Source organism: Psammomys obesus, unplaced genomic scaffold (assembly GCF_907164565.1).
Source record: "Psammomys obesus unplaced genomic scaffold, mPsaObe1.curated_primary_1811, whole genome shotgun sequence".
Taxonomy (NCBI): Eukaryota; Metazoa; Chordata; class Mammalia; order Rodentia; family Muridae; genus Psammomys; species Psammomys obesus.
Window position 1 is genome coordinate 10,651,418 of NW_026596166.1, and position 21,570 is coordinate 10,672,987.

A 21,570-nucleotide genomic window follows, 5' to 3' on the forward strand; every position below is an offset into this window, starting at 1 on the left:
TAAGGTTTCTTCTTTCCTAGTGATTACCTTCCAGCCTCGTTCCACTTAAGAGCATAACAAACAGCAGCATATTTTATATCACCTTAAGAAATAAACAATGTTCTCCTCACTGATTCCCTCTAGGATGGCTCCAGAAGTTGCAGCGGTGGAAAAGAATGGTGGCTACAACCAACTTTGTGATATCTGGGCAGTTGGAATAACAGCAATTGAGCTTGGAGAACTTCAGCCGCCTATGTTTGACCTTCATCCAATGAGGTGTTCTCATTATTTACAACACTTTGGGAAGAGGAAGTGCTGATTACTCTGGGGCTGTGAGCTTATTTTCACATGTATCATACTAGGAAGAGTACTGTAAGACATGCAGAAGTAATGTCATGTACCCTGCTCAGGGCTCTGGAGGGCTGCCTTAGTGTGTAGGCTGCTTTACACACCATTACAGACCGTCCTTAGAACCCTTGTAAAAGCTGGGCATAGCCAGGTTCAGTGGCGCACACCCAAATCCCAGTACTCCGGGAGGGAGAGGCAGGTGGATCTCTGTGAGTTTGAGGCCAGCCTGGTCTACAAAGCAAGTCCAGGACAGCCAAAGCCACACAGAGAAACTCTGTCTTAGAAAACAAAAAAACAACAAAAGCAGGGCATGATACCTCATACCTGAACCCCTATTCTGGAGTGCCAGGGACAGGCGGATTCCCAGAGCTTAGCTGGGCAGCCCCTCTAGACAAAGCAAAGCTGCAGGTTCTGTGAGACACCCTGTCCCCCAAATGAGATGAAGAAAAATAAAGGAAGACAGCCAAATTTGACCTCTGCCCTCTGCACACACGGGCAGGGCAAGCACACTCACACACACTCACACTGCATACACATGCAGGGGCAAACTTTCTCTTCCAGCTGTATCGCTGTTCCTAAAACAACAAAAGAGTAGAGTTGTCTGTCTTGCTTGAAATTTTACCGCCATGCAAATTTCCCCTCATAGTCAAAAAAGTAGGAGATGACAGTTATTGTTAAGTCTTTTTTGAGTCTTCATTTTAATTCCTCCAACAGTTTGTCCTGTTTCTTTTATAAGGAAATGATAGAAACACTTGAATTCTCCTGTTCCGACTTGACTTTCTTTTACCTTGTTTGGGGAATAATGAAGTACCGAGGATAGTCTAATAGTCACTTATGCTTTAAGATGAGTTCCTTCCCAGAAAAAGACAATGAAGGCTTTTGAACAGATGTTTCGATGTTGTGAAGGAAAGGCTATATTGAGCTAAACTTAAAACAGTATAAGAATTAAAGCACCCAAGTGGGAGAAATGTTACTCTAACATGTTACTGGCTGCAGATCTAACGTGCTGCATTGGGAGCGATTCAAAGACCGTGGGCAGAAACCATGCCCTAGTGACTGTTGTATCGCTGTGAAGAGACAGCACAACCAAAGCAACTCTTATAAAGGAAGCCTTTAATCGCGGGCTTGCGTACAGTGTCGGAGGGTTATCCCATCATCGTCATTATGGTACAGCGTGGCAGCAGGCATGGTGCTGGAGCAGTAGTGGAGGCTTACATCCTGATCCACAGACAGCAGGCAGAGACAGACACTGGGCCTGACGGGGGCTTCTGAAACCTTTACGCCCACTCCCAGTGACACACCTCCTCCAGCAAGACCAGACCTGAACCTTTCCAAGCGGTTCGCTAACTAGGGGCTAAACATGCAAATATATGACTGTTGGGCATTTTCATTCAAGCCCCCGCTATAGTTTATGAACAAGCCCACGGCCCAGAAGGCTACACGCTGAGAGAGAGTCTACTGCTGGCTTGCGTGCCGGGAGATTCAGTCATCAAAGTAATTTTATGCCCCGCTGCACAGACGCCAGTCTAGAAGATGGCCGAGTCTGTACATTCACAATATGCAAATGCTCCCGTGATGACTCTGCTCAGGAAACTAGACATGGGAAGGGAGTAACTGAGCTGGATCCCACGGCCCACATGGGAGAAGGAAACTTCCACAAGCTGTCCTCGGTCATGCTCCTCCCACATTAAATAAATAAATGTAAAAGTAAAACAAAGGGGAAAAGGGCTAAAAATTACCCATTTGTAACTAACTGGCATGGTGGGAATATAAGTATCTTTATACAGTATTAAACAAATTATCACTGGGCCAACTGTTATGTTTGTAAAAAAAAAAAAAAAAAAAAACCTGGAGAGTTGTTTAGTAAGGAAAAAACAAACAAACCCAGAACATAATAGTACCTAATAGTGCAAACATTTGGATAATAGCTTTTTAAAAGGTAAATTTTTATAAAATATCTAAAATTGTAAGAATATGACTTTTTCTCCTCTTTCAGGTTTTCATTAAATTATTTAATTTTTCTTAAGAGAATATCTTTGCTATGTTCAATAAAAAGTTAGAGATCTTTGTAGCAAATGCTGAAATACAACATTTTAAAAATTCTTTAAGTCCTCCATATAGAAAAATAGATCAAAGGTGAATTTATACCCTCATAGGCTAGCTTGTGTACAGTAAGGCAATATAAAAATTTATTGTCCAAATAAAGGAAACACCAGGAAATAGGTCTAATTTGCCAAAATTATTATAGATGTCAGGCTTTATTTATATCTATAATTTAATATTAAATGAATGTGTCATTGCTGTGTTATAAACTAATACACAATATGCCTACAATATACTATTAGTTATGTAGGTAACAGGATGGTAATGAAACTTTGACATTTTATGGCTTTGTTTTGTGAATAAGGGCCTGTTTGACATTTAAAGATCTTTTCTAAAGCTAGTGGAAATATTTCATACCTATCCAAACTATAAAAAAATCTCAGGACCATGGGCACTGCTCAGCAGTAGAGGTGTTTGTCTGGCCTGTACAGGGTCTAGGATTTGACCCCCAGTGTCATCAGAAAACAGAATATGAATATCAAAAAAATTCTATGTCTAAAGCAGTGCCTCTCCAGGGGAAAGTCTGATACAAATTGGTAGCAGAATATTCATTCTGACTATTAATTGCAATAACGAAAGGGTCTTAGTATTGCCTTTAACTGAAATTTCTATTTCAGGGCTCTCTTCTTAATGTCAAAAAGTAATTTTCAGCCTCCAAAACTAAAGGACAAAACTAAATGGTGAGTTAAAGATTATATAGTCCTACAAAATTTAATTATCAGTTCCTTTATGTTGTAGATGATAGAACCAGGGCTCACAGACTTGAGCAGCTTACCCCAAGTCCATCTGTGAGGATGTGGCAAGGAACTAGGTTTATTTTCTAGCCATCTCTGCCCTTGACAAAGGGCCACTTTCTAACGTGCTGACATCTTGAATAAAGAAATGTGGTGAGGGAAGGGATTTGAAATGAATTTGTGAAGATTTTGGAAATTCACATTCTTTTGCCCTATGTTTTTTATATCCATTAGTTAAATATTTTCTGGACTGTGATATTTGAAAAAGTTTCCCAGATATTGTGATGCTTAAAATTAGTCTTTATTAGCTTTGTTCTTCCTTCCATGATGCTCAAAGGAGCATCATTTTCATATTTTCATCTTAATCTCTCTTTTCTTTTGCATCTGTCATTATAGGGCATAAGTATTAGATGGTAAAAATTGAAAATTGTTCTGATTGAAATCCACATACATTTTATAAATCAGCAAATAATTCTTATGCAGGTATATGATTTCTTGAAGGACTGTGAGCCTCCAAATGTGTATGTTTATTTTTCTGCTGAGACAGGCTATACTGTAAAATTTCAGATTCTAGCACCCCTCCCCCTAGCAGGTTCTGAGCTGCATTATGTGTCATATCATACCCTGTGTGGGTACAGTTTCATTTAGGAACAAGGTCATCATAAGGTGATGGCTGCAATGAAAGGCAAGTTGCCCTGCAGGGCACTGTTCAGAGCTAACGCTGGCCCTATGCTGCTAGCCATTTGGAACTGGAAGGCTTTGTGACAAGAATGCCTTAACATTTCAGGAACAGCAAACGTTGTATAGCAACACTAAATTCATGGTCAGATTCCAGAGACACTGTTAGCATCAGAAGTTCCACTCCAGCCTCTCACACTGTTTCTCTTGAGTGTGTCTCACACCACCACAGGAAACAGTGATGGCGTTTCTCTGCTGAGATGTGCTGTGTTGTCTTGGATGGTTGCTATGGCAACTTCTTGGTTCTTGAGCCACTCTTCCCTAATGGGATCTTGACAGTGTCAGAAAGGCCATTTGTCATTAGTAATGAAAATAGGATTCTTAGCATATATTTTTCTCTCCCTTCCCCTGCTTCATCAATGCAGATAGCAGGGAAATCCTTCCGGTTGCTAAAATCACTCATTTTTCTTTGCCCATTCCTTATGAATTCCAAAAATTCTTTTAGAATTTAAGTTGTCTCTCTACCCTCCATGTAATCTAACTCAGAATAGAAATAAAAATTCTCTGTAAATTAGGCAATAAGAAAAGGACATTTTGGCCTTCCTGCTCAGATGGAAAACTCTCCTGAGACTCAAAGGCCCGGGAACCACACAGCGCCTAGAGGAAGCCTCCTCAGCAGAGGCATTGCAGCTCCCAAGGGAGAGGATCCCAGCTGAGCTGTGGAGTTAGGGAGCCTCATGAAAGAGACTGACTAGGAGAGTCCAGGGTGTGGAGGGATGAATCCAGGGGTGGCTGCCTCTGCTCCCACAAGGGGATAGCAGGGAACTGAGCAGACCACAGGCTTTATATAGGATTTCCTAGAGGATGGAGTTTTCCAGGGTGAGAATTGGTGGAATTTCAAGTCCTGAGCTTGGGGTAGCTCAGGGATTGGTGGATTTCTGTTCAGACTTTTCACCTAAAATTAGCATAATCTGGGGAGGGTCCTATTGAGGGCCTGGAGATGACCTTTGTGACAGTTACAGAGGCTGGAAATGCCTTTCCAATAGTTAGAGAGGTCTTATGGAGGAGTCTGGCTGCTGGAGTTCCTCAGGTGAGGACCTAGCCACTTTCCTGCCTTGAGGGTTTACAAAGTATACAAAGTTTACAAAGGGAGTCTATGGCAGTGAAGCGTTTCCCTGCCACTTGGGTTGGCATGAATGACCAACACATTGGCTTTTAGCAGTGCCCCCAAAGAGGAGCTCATGCATTGGACAAGGCCTGCCCACTTCTGATCGGTAGTGTGATGGTTGAGGTTGTTTTGCTGTTGCTGTTTAATTGCATAGTACTTGAAAGTCAAAGTGGCTGCACATAGGGATAGGCTATGTTTTGTGTTTAGGTTTTTGGCCTATATAGAACTCAAAGGCCTGAAGGGGTCGGTGGGGGGGGAATGCTGTTTCTCACTTTCTACCTGTTCCTGAGTTAATTTTATATAGTAACAGCAGAAAACTAATACTAGTGAAATGTTTTTATCCTGTCTCTTTTTATTTGAAGGTCATCAACATTCCATAACTTTGTCAAAATAGCACTAACTAAAAACCCCAAGAAAAGACCAACTGCGGAAAGGCTTCTGACTGTAAGTCAATGTATCATGGCGGGATTCTTAGTCACGTGGTAGATGTGTTACCAGAAAGTGTACATTGTAAAAGTTATGTTGCTATTAATCTCTTCAGCAGGGATCAGCAAACCTTCTATAAAGGACCAGATGCTAAATACTTCTACCTTTGTGGACTGTACAGTTTTGGTCTCAGTTGTTCAGCTCAGCCATTGTAACACAAAAGCATGCATAGACAGGATACACACATGGGCATAGTTTTAACACCCAAGAACGCTTTATTTACAAAAGTAGACAGTACGCCAGATTTAGCCCTGAGGCTAGAGTTTGATGACCCTCACTCAGCCTTTAAGAAAACATTCCAAAATGTTATCATCTAAAATTAATTGCTTTTCTTAATTATGCAAATTTATAGTGTATTCTACATGTATATACAAAAATTTTGAGAAATTAATTAGTACAGCAACCTAGGAAAACTTTATAATTTAACTGAAATAAATGAGTACAAATATATAACATGCAAGCTTCTTCTCATTAGGGAACATCCCATGGTATTCATTTGCACACCAGTATAATGTATAAATGAGCATTAGCATAATAGACATTAAATTACTGTACATAGAGAAGTGGTTTGCATTCTAGTCTCATCCTGCAAGTGTCTGAGTTACATGTGATCGCAGGCTTTCTGGTTGATGCCTTCAGGGCTGCATTCGCCATGTGTGTTACTGACCTAAAGGTCACAGTGACATTTTCACAAGCCTAGGTGTGAAGGCACTTTGTAAAATGTCACTGTGTTTGCTTTTTCCGCAGCACACTTTCGTTGGGCAGTCAGGTCTGTGTCGGGCCCTCGCAGTGGAGCTGCTGGACAAGGTGAACAACCCCGACAGCCATGCACACTACATGGAAGGTGACGATGACGACATGGAGGTAAGAGTGCGATGCGAGCGGGCGCTCAAGAGCTTGAGGTTTTAAACGCTGTTGTTCACTTCCGTTATCTGTTGACTTTGACCTTACAGAACAGGTCTCACAGGATCCCGGTGGGCCTGGAACTCAATGCGTAGACCAGGATAACCTTGAATTCCCAGAGGTCAGCCTGTCCTGGCCTCCAAAGTATTGGGATTACGGGTGTGAGCCACCATGCCCAGCTGAGAGGTTTTTCTAATTTACACTTCCAATTTAGTTTAAGTGGGTTAAGGTACAAAATTAACCATGTAAACTATATGTTAACTATTAATATGTAATTAATTATAGCTCACTTAATTATAGCCTGCTAAGGCCTTACCTAACCCTGTTCTCATTCCAAGTTCTGTGATTGGCTGAGGTTTGGATGAGATCACCTCACACACATACCTGGAGATCCAGAGGTGCCTTCTCCCAGATCTCAGCTCTGTGATCTTCCTAAGAACATACAGAAATGACATCTCTTTCCTAAGAAATGTAGGCTTTAAGGACATCGCTTTGGACTAAGAGGAAAATGTTTAGGCATAACACATGCATATAATTGTTCATAAAAGAGACTCCTTAGAAGCTGAGTTAATCATTTTTTAATTTTTCTACTTATACATATTAACAAAATACAGAAAATTCTAAGTTGTACATGAATACATAAACATGAATAAATTGATTTTTTTTAAAATTCAGATTAACAAAATGTTATGGCAGGCATATTGACACTCAACTTTTAAACCAAGGACTGAGGAGAATTGCTACAAAGCCAGCTCAGGTTACATTGTGAGTTCTAGTCTAGTTAGAGCTGCTTTGTGGAAAGCCTTTCTGAAAACAACAAATAGATTTAATCCTTTAATGTAAAGAGTACAGCATAAATGTTGAGTTAGATATTACTTGATTCCCAACTAATCTTTACGTATGTAAATATACAAATCCTTTGTTTGCAAGTTTTTTGGGCATTTCTTGTGTTCTGCCTACTTTCTGACTTTTTTGTTGTTATTGTTCATTGACACACTTTTCAGTCCTTGAAACACAAACCTTCTAGCATATCATGGGTTACGGTGAGATGAAGCTGACACAGTCCCCACATTCAGAGATGTAGGGCACTGTAGAGGGTTACCATAGAGAGGGCAGGAAAACGCTCAATGAGGATGACTTGGGATTAGAGAAAGAGAGCAAGAATAATGTGGAGTTGTCTTCCTTCCTTTTTTTTTTTTTTCTTTCTTTATTTTTCTTGTTTTTTTTTATTGTGTTTTTTTCAGATTTATTTTATCATTTTATGTATACAGTGTTTTGCCTGGATGAGGATGGCAGATCTTCTAGGGGAGTTACAGACAGTTATAAGCTGCTCCGTGGATGCTGGGACTCGAACTTGGGTCCTCTGAAAGAGCAGCCAGTGCTCTTAACTGCTGAGCCTGAGCCAACTCTCCAGCCCAGGAACAAATAGTTTTTAATAGAGAAAATAACAGCATAGTTTGAAAGCCTGGTGGTAATAGAGAAAGCAGACTACTTGGGGAACTAAAGAAACTCAGTCTGGCTCGAGTAGAAAATAAGTCAGGGGACATAAAGCGACAAAGCTACATACTGTCTCTTTCAAACCACGCTAAGCCTGTAGACTAAGGGTGGTGGGAAGGCATTAAAGGGAAGGACGTGACATGATCAGATGTATGCTTTTCAGAACATCTCTATGATGTTCAGTAGACGGTGAGTCCATCTACTGAAAACTTGTTAAAGAACCAGCCAGGTGAGCAGGATAAAGGTGACAGCTGCTAGAAAGCTGGTGAGAATTGCTACCAGATCTGATGTGAAGATCTGGTGGAGAGACTTACTTGCTGGGCGAGAAACATGAATAAAGTCAGGTGTGGGGAGAAGGAGTTTACTTTTATACTGAACAACACATTGCATGTGACTTGTGTATGGAGGTCTGGTCAGGAGCTAGATGCCAGCTGGAGGGGAGAATTTGGCCTGTATAGATGTGAGTCGCAGGAAATTACTTAAAGTTTTAGACTGCCAGACATAAACTAGACAGGGAGAAGAGGGAAGGTCAGATACCAATGGCGAGTAAGACGGTGGTGAATCGATAAAGTTGATATTCAGGCAGAAACGTTGAACACCTGTGATGGGAATGAGAGAACAAGGTCAAAGGTCAAACCTGGAGTATAGTACAGAGCATAGAGCTAATGACAGGGGGAACCTTTAGAAGTGGAATACATCCAGCTCTCTTAAACCCAGATCTGTGCATTCAGTTCAGCTTTTGAGGTCTTCTGGCCAACGACGGACCTTGAAATGGAGAGAGGAAAAGCAACAACTCAAGGCACTGTCAGAGCTATCAATAACTGATGAGTCTTCAGAAAGTTGGTAGCTAGGGGCTGCATTGGGGGCCTTAGCTTCAGATGAGTCTGAGCGCACGCTGAGAGGTGGATATACGTTACTCACTTATGAATGTGTCGGTGCTTTTGTTTTGTTTTGTTGCCTCCACATATGTCTGTGCGCCACATGGGCGTCTGGCACCTGTGGAGGCCAGAAAGGGCATCAGATCCTCTGGAAGTGGAGGTACAGATGGCTGTGAGCTGCCTGTGGTGCTGAGAAATGAACTAGGGCCTCTAGAAGAGCTCCAGCTGCTCTTAACTGCTGAGCTGCTCCTGTGGCCCCATAGCTCGAAATACCCTTAATCTGCCTGTGGCCAGTATTTCTGCTTTCTGTACCTTACACAACTGCAAAACTTCCCCCTTAAAGCTGGCCTGGTGCTGCCACTCACTCCCTTGCAGTAAAATCTGCACACACAAAAATAAAAATGGAGAGCTGTTATCTGGCATTCAGGGCCTTTGTGATCTGGCTTACCCAGCCCGTTCACACAGTTCCTCATCTTACCCACTTTCAGTACGCTCAAATAATTACCAAACACCACTTCCTGCAAACACTCCTTTCTTGCCCTGTGTGATCATGGTCCATGTCTGACGCAGCTCCACATACCACACAGCCGATGCCTGCTGTACTTCAGGCCCCTCGTAGAAAGCCAGCAGCACCTCTGTGTGCTTCATTTGAGTACGGAGGTGCTGCTCCCTTGTCCGGGCTGTAGTAGCAATAAACCGCGCTGACCATTGTCTCATTTTGAACATGTCCTTACCCTTTGTCTTCCCGGACTGAACTATGAGGACAAGGTCTCTGTCTGGCTTTGAATCCCTTTGGTGTTTTACAGGAAATAAACATGGAATAAGTGAATAAGCCCTTAAGGCATCTTAGTGCTCATTATATTTTTGTTGTTTTTCTTAGGAGAAGTGTTTTAGTAGATAATCATATTTGTTAGTAAGCAGTCACTTAAATATGAACCTTTTATTTGTTGTAGAAAATTTTAAGTTGTATGTTATGCTTATATTCACAGCCCCATGCAATCATTCGTCACACCATTAGATCTACAAACAGGAATTCCAGAGCTGAACGGACAGCTTCAGAAATAAATTGTATGTGTTTGCTTTACATTTTTCATTGGTGGTCTTGGAGGGTTGATCTGGGCATTCTTTATGTTTTTTTATAGGGGTATAAAATCTTAGACTTATTGAGGCTTCAATATTGCTTTTCTAGTTTTATTGGAATTTTGTTGGTTATTGTTTTTAAATAATTTTATTTTTAATTATGAAGATAATTGTATCCATTGCTGAAAATTTACGAGAAATAACAAGTAGAGAATTTGCGTTGTACATCATCTCATAACCCACAGCCATCCCAGTGTTGATATTTTTTTGACTTCTTGTTTCCCTGTAAGTCTTTAATGTGGCTAAAATTGTACTTTTACATAATAAAGTACATTTTCTATTTGTTGCAGTTGGCTTTGTAACTCCACACTATGTAGCAGGTTGAATCAGATAGTATGGGCAGGTTTTATTTAAATCTTTTAGATCAATATGAAGATGACTCTTCACAAATATTTAAAATGGAATTTTGATTTTTTTTTTTATTTAATGAGTTAATCATAAACAAACAAACTTTATATTAGACACCTTTGTCACCTCAGCTGCATTTTTTTAAAAATTAGAAGTTTTGAAGGGCTTAGCAATAATGGCACATGCCTTTGGTCCCAGCACTGGGGAGGCCAAGACAGGCAGATCTCTTAGTTCGAGGCCAGCATGGTCTAAAGAGTGAGTTCCAGGATAGCCAGAGTTACACAGAGAAACCTGTCTAAAAAGAAAAAAGAAAAAAAAAGTTTTGGATATGGATTTTCGACTTAGATGTATATTTGTTTTAAGAGGTTAAAGTAGTTCATAATAAAATGAGACGCATGACTAATGATGCAAATAGAATTTTAACCATAATGAAGTAAGATGATTCATTCAGTATTTGAACCAATTAGAAGTTTTGCAGGTGAGTATTAAATAGCTGTATGCAGTTTATTTTATTTTGGGAGAGGTGGCTCTATCCCCCAGGCCACGTTCAAACTCACAGTGACTTCCTTTCCTCAGTCCTAAGTCCTGAGACTGTAGGGTGTACTGCCCATCCCACCCCACCCCACCCCCAGCTTACGTCCATTTTCTTCAAACCAAGCATCCTGCCTCTGCAAGGCCAGCCTGGTTTACATAGTGAGTCCAGAACAGCAAAGGCTACAGAGAGAAACCCTGCCTTGGAAAACAAAAACAAGAACAAACTAAAAATAAGAATGGCTTCCCCTACCTGTTACTCAGCAGGACTTGTCACAGATAAGCCAGTAATAACTCAAGACTCAATATCTTTGTTAGTTTTAGTGCCCTGCCCTCTGTCTTCTTTCTAAATCATTTATTTATTATGTGCCTGCTGAGCCGTTCTGCCAGACCTTATGCTTTTTCTCAAAAATTTCTGTAGGTCCCAATACCAAAGGTACTTTTGATTAAACTGTATTTACCTGTGTAGCTTTATAATGTTCTATTAATGTAATCTAATTTGTCTTTTATAGCTTTTGCACTTTCTGTCAGTCTTTTTCTTCATTCATTTGTTTGTTTGTTTGTCTGTATGAGTTTTTGCTTGCATGTGTCCAGGTACACTGTGCTTGCAGAGGTCAGAGGAAGGGGTTGGATCCCCTGAATCTGGAGTTAGGGATGGTTGTGAGCCATCGTGTGGATGCTGGTGACCAAATCTCGGTCCTCTGCAAGAGCAACAAATGTTCTTCATCACTGAGCCTTTGTTCTCAGCCCCTTGTGGTATATTCTTGGTTCTGAAGGTGCAGAAAGAATGTCCTCTGGTGTGCTGCTGTACTTCGCCTTTCTTCTTTTTAGATACTTACCCTTTGCCATGAAGTTAGAGCGTTTAAAGCGAGGACTCCGCTTCAGTTGGGTCAGTTGCTTCAGCCCTTCTGGGTCAATGCTGTTTGCTAAAACTTGCTTTTCCTCATGGAAAGTCTCCATGCCTACCATAGGACTTGTTTTCTGGATGTTCTATTACATCGTTTTGAGATGCCTGCTCGTGTTCAGCAGCTCACTTGCAAGTGTTAGCTCTGCTGAAGTCTGCTGGACTGTCTCCCTCCTGCTCCTGCTTTTCTTTATTCACTGTCCAGGTGCACACATTGCTGTTCTCCGTTTAATTATATCTGATAATTATATAAATTTTAGAATTGGCTACCTAGTTGTAAATTTTCTTTTTACTGGTGTGTGACTAAATTTATATATTCACAGAGTTGATGTCGTTATGATGCTCAGTCTTAACTAAAGCCTTTTTTTGAGACAGTCAATATTTAGTTGTTTTTTGTTGTTGTTTTTGTTTTTTGTTTTTTTGATGCATGCTCAGAGTGCTGAGCACTCCATTTTTATTGAGTATGCCTTTCAGGTCTGTTCAGTTTTCTCAAGTTGAGCTGCTAACATATATAGTGAAATGATCAAATCTTCAATGGAACACATGGTAAAAATTTAAATATCTGTACACTCGTGTAACTTCCTCCCAGCTCAACATATAGAAAGCTGCAGCCTCTTAATTTACCATGCTGTCACAGTCCATGCCCTTCTCATGTGCTCCCTTCCCTCCCTTTCCAGATTAATCGATACTCTGAGCTCTGTCACATCTGTTCCTTTTAGCCACTCTTGACCTTTAGACAAATAGCTTGACACAGTGGACCCTTTTCTTTAACCTGACCATATCTGTGAGAGTCGTTTACACCATTGCGTTGGAATACATGGTAGTGGGAAATTACGTTTATGAGTATACTACAACTCATCCATTCTTCCATTGATTTTGTATTGGGTTATTATGATCATTCTATGTATTCTTACCATATATTTTTGCTGGACATGAATGACTTTTGAACCTGGCTATTGATAGAACAAAGTATTTGAGGCAAACAAAAGAAGAAAGATTTGCTTTGGCTCATGATCTCTTGAGTTCAGTCCATAGTCAGTTGGCTCTGTTGCTTTTGGGCCTTGTGAGGCAGAACAGTATAATCGAGGTTCACCATAGAAGAAAGCCGTTCACCACACGGGATGAGAAGTCAGAGACAGTAAGATGAGTTGGCTAGAGACAGTGCACAGCCCAAGGACCCACTCCCTTCAGTTCGGCTCTACCTCTTAACTTTCTTTCATACCTTCCCACCTCGTAGCCTTTCCATTTATGAACCCATCATTGAATTAATCCACTCCAGGGTCACAGCCATCATGAGCCAGTCACTTCCCAAAAGCCCATCAGCTGGCATCCAACCTTAGCACATGGATTTTCGTGGACACTTCACATCAACACCGTAACATGTCCTGTGCTAAACTGGCCAGGGGTACAGAAATACTCCAACAAAGTCACATTTACTGATTCCTTACAGTGATAGAAAACATACCATAGAAACCAGGTCACATCTTATCAAAGAAATAGAAGAGGCGTGGGAGGAGTAGAATTCAAATAAAGTTAAAGTGACTCAAAGTGAAGACGTTTGTGTGTGGAAAAGTGCACTCCCGGTCTGCTGTGAGAGTAGAGCAAAACCTCCAATAGCTGGGCGCTGTGTTTAGAAGTGCCTTCATCTGACGCTCAGTGTCTGGGTTGGATTTGAGTCAGTGACTTAGATCTTCCAGACATAACATGGTGATTCACTGTAATGAACATGATTTTACACAGGCAGGTTCCTGACAGTCTGAGTTAAAGAGTGGTTCTTCATTGAGAAAGCCCTGTAGCTCAGAGAGGGTGCTCATTACATGAAACAAGACACGTGCAGAAAAGCCTGGGGAGAAATTATATTTCTTCCGGCCTTTGGGTTTGCATTTGTCTGTCCTCCCATTCTGAATCTCTCTCTCTTCTCTCTTCTTTTTCTCTCTCACTCCCTCTTTCCCTCTCCCTCCCTCCCTCTCTCCCCCCTCTTTCCCTTCCTTCCTTCTTGCCTCCTTCCCTCCCTCCCTCTCTAGCCAAGATTAGGCATAGTAGTATTGTGGCACATAATCTCAGAATTCACACTGTTGAGATAGGATGGCAAGTGTTCTGGGCCAGCCAGGATGAAATGGCAAAAGTTGCTTTTCTTTTTTAAAGAAAAATAAGTGAAAGTTTTAAACAAGTTGAGTAGACTTTCCAAGCTTCTTACACTTCCACAGACTAAAGTGTTTTGTCTCCTTTGCCTGCATGACAGTGAAGCCTGTTCACACTTCCTCACTGGACTAACCCCTGACCGTGGAGAAATGCTGCCCCTGAGTTCAGTTTCTGTATTTATCGTAGGCACATAGCTGAGACACATTTAGTCTAGACAGTTTTATACCAATTGGACTCGGGTTCTGTTGTCTGACCAGAGTTCATTAAGCGTCTTAGGTCTATATTCATGTTTTTTCATCAAGTTTGGCTGCTGTTTCTATAAATTTCTTCCATGGTCTCTCTGCTCTGCTTCTGAGCCTCTTGTTTCTTGTGAAGACACTCAATTCATTGACCACTACTCAGGCTTTGCTCTCCCAACGTGCCTTCACATCTGCACATGAGAAGAACTTTGTTCCTATGTCCATTCTGCTATTAAGCCAATCAGGGAGTTTTATTTCGGGTACAGTAGCTTTCCATATGTAAACTTTAGTCATACACAGGTTACACATGTACATGTGTATACATACTTAAAAGTGTATTCTCTGTTTCTGTGCTGAGATTATCTGCTCGCCTGGTGTCTGTCTCTTAAGATGCTTTCCTGTCTGCTGATTGCGTATATCATCTGTGTCTGTTTCTTTTCTTCAATTGTCTTTGGATCCTGTTTTCCACCTTCACCTCTAGTACTTTTTGTTGTTTCTTGAACAACATAACACCATATTGAACATCTGAATTTTGTGCTTTTCTTTTGAAGAACTAATTACCTGGCAGCTAAGTTGACCCTTTTAAGGTTCTTGCCCTGTTTCTCTAGAGTGTTTTCAAGGTCTCTGGGCAGAATCTCAGATGTCTGTCCTAATCTGCAGACTGTCCCTTGCTTACAGTATCCTCCAGCTATATACAACCTCCTGTAACTGCAGGCTTCTAGCCTCCAAAAGCAAAATACTGATACACATAACACAAAAATACATTTTCAAAGATATTTATAAGTTATGTTAAATGTTCTTAATGAATAGTGGCTTTTATTTTAGATTATTGTTTTAAGTAAATAACATTTTATGAAATGTCTTCCTTTCTTGCGCTGAAAATTTTAAGCCAGACATGGTTGTGCATGCTTATAATCTCGCCCAGCACTAAAGGGTCTAAGGCAGGAGGAGGATCCTGAGTTGAAGCCAGTGAACTCCAGGCCATTCTGGGTTATGTGGCAGGCCCTGTCTTTACAGAGGGAGAGGGAGAGAGAGAGGGAGAGGAGGAAGGAGGGAGTGAGGAGGGGAAATTTATGCTTTGCTGGTTTTACCCCATATAACAAACTGTGTTAGTACTTTGTATTACTTTTTACAAGTCTTGTTTTTAGGAATAAATACCACTAGATCTTATTTGAAGCCTATTAACAATTAGATAAGATTGCATTTAAAAATCTTATATCTCTGATTATAAATGTTGAAAAAATACTTTTTTGGCCTTTTAGTCACATTAGTTTTTTTTTTTTAATTTTTAATTATAATAACTATAAGTAGGTAATGGAGCAACTTTTCTCTATTCTAGACTATTGCATCTAAAAGAAGTTGCTCTTTGACTATTTGGAGTAATTCTGAAAGTAGCCTGATGAGGTTGAGTGAAATACATGGCAGAATTCGACCTTAGATGATAGGCTCCATTCTGACATCTCATTTGTCCTCATTAGAGAATCTGTGCAGATATTGCCAGGTTTTCTCTGTATTGGAGCTGTTGCTTAATTTCAAAACAGCATGTGCAACCTGGAAAAAAATCTTGGAAGATTTTTTTTTTTTGTCATCTGTTTCTAATAAATTTTACATTTTCTTTTACACAAAAGTACTTTTTAATTTTCCTGATTTGAGCCAATAATTAAGCATAGAAACTAGGGGAACCTCTGATTGTTACTTTATCTGGGTAAGTAAAGGTGTTTTGTGGTAGAAATAAGAGATTTTTTTTCCTGTGTCCCTCCTCAACAGTGTTCATCCTCATTTCATTCTCTAAATTAACCACTTATGATTAATTGATATATATGCATCTTTACACCTTTATGTATCTGTTCTGTATTTTGCAGTTGACAAATTACAGTTCGAACCTCCTCTGAGAAAAGAAACAGAAGCCCGGGATGAAGTGGTAACTGTGACTTTAACACACTTTCCTATTAAAATTCAGGAAACTTAGGCTGAGGTTTATCTTAAGAAATAAAGTAACTACTTCTTACACATCTTAACTTTACTAACCTGGTTCGTACTCTGAAGTGTGAGAAGTGTGTAAGTAGGTGTTTTGACGACGATAGGGCAGCATAGCTTGACCCACCCATCCGAGTACTCTCAGCCTTTGAAGGATGTACATAAATGACTAAACGTGGACTCGGCTTCAGTGTTTTCACTGATTCGCTTGGGTTTTTAGTAAACACAGTTTTGCATTGCTTTACTGTTTAAAGTATTTATCTGTGGGCTCTGTCATCTGTTTGTGACTGTAGCATCATTCGCTTTGTTGTTTGTGAGAGGGCCTTGGAGTAGCTCAGGCTGCCCTGGACTTGCTAAAGTCCTCTGGCTTCAGCAGCCCAGTGCTGGAGTGATAGGCATGTGTCATCACATCACAAGGGATATCATTGTGAAATTAACTACATAGTACCCTTTCAACAAAGGAATGAATAAATAAGATATTGTTAGGACTGACATAGAAGGTTCTTCATGTCTAGGTTTTTTTAGTCAATAAAAGTACATCTTCTAGCGGATTTTAATGGGCATTCTTATTGCATGTTTATATATGCATCAGCATTTCCCCGTGCACATTTAATGGGTTATTTAATTGTCCTGGCTGATAGTGTAGTTATGCAAATAATTAAAATTTTTGTGGCTTGTTTCTTGTGGTTCTGCTTGTCAGATTGAAAGCTATATTTAGTAGCTTTGGGGACATTCTTAAGTTTACATCAAATGATAATGAGTCACTGATCTAAATATGTCACATGACAGAACAAATTGCAGAGACATAAAAACTGATTGGATGCCATGATTACTGATGGCCACAACACTGAGGTTTTTCCTGAACCAGATAAGGTTCAGATAAGATGGCTGATACATAATTAATAAATCAAAAGGTAGATATAAATATGAAAGTAACATTTAAACTGTGACCTGCACAGGGACTCTCATCAGAACCAAACTTTATGTCACATTGGAATCCTTTTGTGGATGGTGCAAATACAGGCAGGTAAGTTGTTTTCTCTTAGTGACTTGATTATGTAAAGAGCTTTGATGGGGATTTGTCTTAAGGTTGACAGTGTAGAGCTCTGATGTACATTATTGACAAAAACTGTCATGAATTATATAGTAAGATTTTTTTTTTAAGGGTCTCTTTAGTTGGGGGATTTTTGTTTATTTTCTTCTATTTTTTGTTTTGTTTTTCAATTGTTTTCTTTGTAACAGGATCATGTTCTGTAGGCCAGGCTAGCCTTGAACTTATGGCCATTCTCCTTCCTCTGCCTCCTAGGTGCATGAGCTGCAGGCATGTACCACCATCCTTGGTTTCTGTTTTAGTTCAAATATACTGTGTGTGATGATAATGTATTAAAAGATGTCATTGGGAAAAAATACTATAGTGATGGTCAGAAAATCCCCATTCTGTTTCTCTAATGTAGTTTCTTCATATTCTAGACCTGTCTTTATTCAACAGTCAAGTGAGGGACTGGCCTCAGTGAGTCATTGAACTGTTTACATGTTTGTACATTTCAGTTACCTCGAGAATTCATTGAAAATGTAGACTTCTGGGTCCCCACTTTAGTCAAGTAGAGCTGAGGTTGGCAAACTATAGCCTGTGGGTCAAAGCTAGCTGCTTCCCATTCGCTAAGAATGGCATTTGGGGAAGAGAAGACTAGAGAAAGGGAGGGAGGGAAGCAGCGGGTGGAGAGGTGGCTCAGTTAAGAGCACTTGCGCTCTTCCAGTGGACCTGGGTTCAATTCCCAGTATCCGCATCAGGCAGCTCACAACTGCCTATAGCTCCATTTTCAGAAAAGCCAGTGCCGCCTTCTGGCCTCTGCAAGCAATGCACACATATGGTGGACATACATTTACATGTGCACACATACACATAAAATTATTAAGTCCAGTTTAAGTTAAATATGAGTATTTGCATTTTGAATGCATAGAAAAATAAAAGAATAATATTTTGTTGTATGGGAATATTGCATGAAATTAATATGTGCCAGTCAAGATTTATTTGGAATACAGCCATATTAACTGCTTTATGTATTATCTATAGTTGCTCTCCCCCTAATCAGCAGAGCTGTGACTGCTGTGTGCCATCTGAAGTATGCACATATACCAAAAAGTTTGCCAACCCCTGCTATAGAAAATAGTCTTAGTGAATGGAATCTAAGGACCCTGGCAGTGTCCCACTTCACTGAAAGACTCTGGAGAAACATGCGTGACCCAGAGACTGTGTCACTGTCTCGCAGGCTTTGATCTGCCAGCCAGTTACCTGGAGCTCTTAAGCTGCAGGTTCTGTAGTGCAGTGGGTCTTCAAAGTGCTCATTTGTCAATGGTCTCTCGGGTCCTCCCTTGAGAAACAAAGGGTTAATAATGCAGGCACATGCATCCATGGGCTCCAGAATTCTGAATTTCATTGTTGGTGGTTTTGGTTTTGTTGGCTTTTATTTTCATTTGGTTGTTGTTGCTGTTTGGTTTTTTGTTTTTTAAGGCAGAATCTCATATAGCCCAGGCTGGCCTCGAGCCCCCTGGTCTACCTTGCCTCTGTCATCTTGGTGCTAGGGTTTCAGGCATGCACATCCTGCCCCACTTTTGGTGGGAGGGAGTTTCGATTTTGTTTTTAATTTTTCATAGATGCACAACCCTGTTTTGTTTATTTACTCTTCATTAGTTTAGATTCTTCAGTGCTAGAGCATCGCATGTATTCTGTATGCAATGCTTTAGCAAAATGGCAGCTTAGAATGTGGCATGCACATGTTTCTGCTCCCATGCACATGAGTTACCACTCCCGGGTCGCCCAGGACTTGTGGGGTTGCCCCCAGGCCTCCCTGCATTGCCCTTCGCTTTATACGTGTCAGCGCATCTCTGGCTGAAGGAAAATGTCATTTCATCGCAAGCATCGACACCTCTGGTTTTATAAAGAGTCTGTGTGTTCCTTTGTTCCCGGGGACCCTGCTTTCTTCCTGCAAAGTAGCTTGGACCGCCACCTTCCAGACTTCCACACTTGCCTTTCGGAAGTTTGGTCCAAGCAGGTCTCCACAGGCTCCGGGAATCTGGAGGGTTTGTTTGTTTCTTTTGTTGCTGGGAAACAAAACCAGAGCCATGTCCATACTAACCATGTGCTCTGCCCCCAAGCTGCAACCAAAGCCTGAATTTATCTTTCTCTACTAAGCTTAATCCAACTGGAATTACACTTTCAGTACAACAGAGTCTAACTGAGGAAGGCTTTGTGCCCGTTTACAGTCATTTGTAGCTGTGCTGATGCAGCCTGAGACTGTGAGGTCTTAGGTTTCCGTCAGGATCTGTGTGTCTCTCAGAACCTCTGTGTGCAGACATTTTAGTGCATATTTGATAGTGTCATCTGTGTTACAGCCATGTATGACCATCTGAATTGAGGTTTTCTCTTTGATTAGGTCAACCTCTAAGCGTGCAGTACCGCCCCCCCTACCTCCTAAGGTGAGCTGCTGCATTTGAACCATGAATCCTTCTCTCCATAATTAAGTTTTAAAATAATTCCATTGACTTTGTTCGGATTTTTAAGTTTATTAATTTTCTTTGCAAGGTGGAGATAGAAAGTACGTAGCAAAGGAGATTTTATATGAAATGATATACTTTAATAGATGCCAGAAAGAGGTTTTGGTCATTTGGAAAAGTATCTGACTGCATGGGGGCAACATAGAGTTTATATATCATCACCATTTATTACTATAATTTGACTCAATCGAATTATTCTTAAGTCTTTGTCAGTTTATGCTCGTTAAGTACTTGGCAACTGCTTACATAATTTTATTGGTTATAAAAGTGTTATGATTTGGGGTTGGGATTCATTTTAAAACCCATGTGTAAGTTCATAGCGTGTTAGGTAGTGATTCACTTGAGTTCTTCTGAAGGTTACTGTGACCCTTCAAAGAGTCCTTTCTTATCCTCCTGCCACTAGCCAAGGATAAACAGTTACCCTGAAGACTGCCTCCCAGACGAAGAAAAATCATCCACCGTCAAACGCTGCCCTGATCCAGAGACTAGAGCGCCTCAGGTTCTCAGGAGACAGAGTAGCCCAAGTTGTGTTCCTGTAGCAGAGACCTCCTCTATAGGTATGACCAGTGTGCCGGCAGCCCTGGAGGGCATAGCCGGGTACCGCCTCCTACATGAGTCAGACTCTCCCTGGGTTTGAGAGTGTCTCTTCCTTTGTCAGTCCTTTTGCAGTTCAAACCGCTGCTTGTGTGCTTTAATTATACACACATGGGCTGTAAAAGATGCAGGCCATTTTAGTCTTTCAATCCCTGAGTAAATATTACAGGATCCAGAGGAACTGCCATGTTTCTGCTTTCCAGGAGGTTAGAGGGTGTGTCACCTTTCTACATACAACACTATAAAAGATGGCTGAGCCTGGTGATGCTTGCCTAGCATCCCAGGACTGCAGGGGCAGAGACCAGCCAAACAGCATAATAAGACAGCTCTCTGTGACTAATTAAAAGAAAAAATAACTTGACAGAGAGACAAAAAGAAAGACTGGTGTGGTGTTTCCGAAAACAATAACAGACGTTTCTGAGGGAGGTGAGGATGGGGACGGGGAGTGTTGGGCTACTGGACAGTGGTAACGGGCTCGATGAGCTTTCACGAGGGAGAGCCAGTGCTTAGGCATTCTTGGAGAATAAGAATAACAGAAACATCTGACTCATGTTTGAATCACGAGTGGTGCATAAAGAAAAGGTGGACTGCGCTTGTAGGCACTATGGGAAAGAGCTTGCACGTCACTGTCAGGAGACTCGATTTCATTTTTGCTCACAGTGCTCGTCATAACGGAAAAGCACTACTAAGGACACAGTGCATCCTCAGAGTCCAGAGGACAGCAGTGAAGATGAACTAATTCATCTGGCAGAAGTGTGCTCCCGCAAACATTCACCCAAGAGGAAGGGAAATAGGGGGGCAAAGAAAGGTTATTTTTCAAAGAATGTTGTTCTTCGAGTGCTCATGCAACTTTTAACCATGGTTTCCTTAGGAAATGGTGACAGCATTTCAAAACTGATCAGTGAAAATACAGAGGGATCAGCCCAGGCACCGCAGTTACCACGGAAGAAGGACAAGCGGGACTTCCCTGTGAGTACAGCGGGCGCTCTGTCATTGGTTTTCATAGAAGGGAAGCAAGGATGGGAACTCAGGTACCTAGAGTCGAGCATGGCAGGCACCAGAGCCTGGAGGTCACTAAAGGTCAGAGCTTCGGGGTCAGGTCCGTTTCTTTTATATGTATAGAGAGATGGCTCAGGAGTTGAGAGCACTGGCTGCTCTTCCAGAGGGCCTGGTTCAATTCTCACACCCACATGACAGCTCTCACCCATCTGTAACTTTAGTCCCAGGGGATCTTCTGAGACTGACACCTGCCTCTGGCTTCCGTGGGCACCAGGCACACACATAGTGCACAGACATACATGCAGGCAAAATACCCATATACATAAAATAAAAATAATTTAAAAACAAGTTATTATATGTATAGTAA

At 41.1% G+C, this 21,570-nt stretch overlaps 1 protein-coding gene across 1 annotated transcript in view; it reads left to right on the top strand.

Moving 5' to 3' along the window:
* Map4k5 (mitogen-activated protein kinase kinase kinase kinase 5) overlaps positions 1 to 21,570 on the top strand; it is a 96,459-nt gene that overhangs the window by 50,265 nt on the left and 24,624 nt on the right. Inside the window, exons 9-18 of the mRNA XM_055595398.1 lie at positions 124 to 255; positions 3,048 to 3,110; positions 5,373 to 5,454; positions 6,244 to 6,360; positions 9,764 to 9,842; positions 15,941 to 15,999; positions 17,015 to 17,082; positions 19,490 to 19,532; positions 20,014 to 20,167; positions 21,076 to 21,173. Of these exons, the coding sequence (XP_055451373.1) occupies positions 124 to 255; positions 3,048 to 3,110; positions 5,373 to 5,454; positions 6,244 to 6,360; positions 9,764 to 9,842; positions 15,941 to 15,999; positions 17,015 to 17,082; positions 19,490 to 19,532; positions 20,014 to 20,167; positions 21,076 to 21,173 (895 nt within the window). The remainder of the gene's footprint in view (positions 1 to 123; positions 256 to 3,047; positions 3,111 to 5,372; positions 5,455 to 6,243; positions 6,361 to 9,763; positions 9,843 to 15,940; positions 16,000 to 17,014; positions 17,083 to 19,489; positions 19,533 to 20,013; positions 20,168 to 21,075; positions 21,174 to 21,570) is intronic.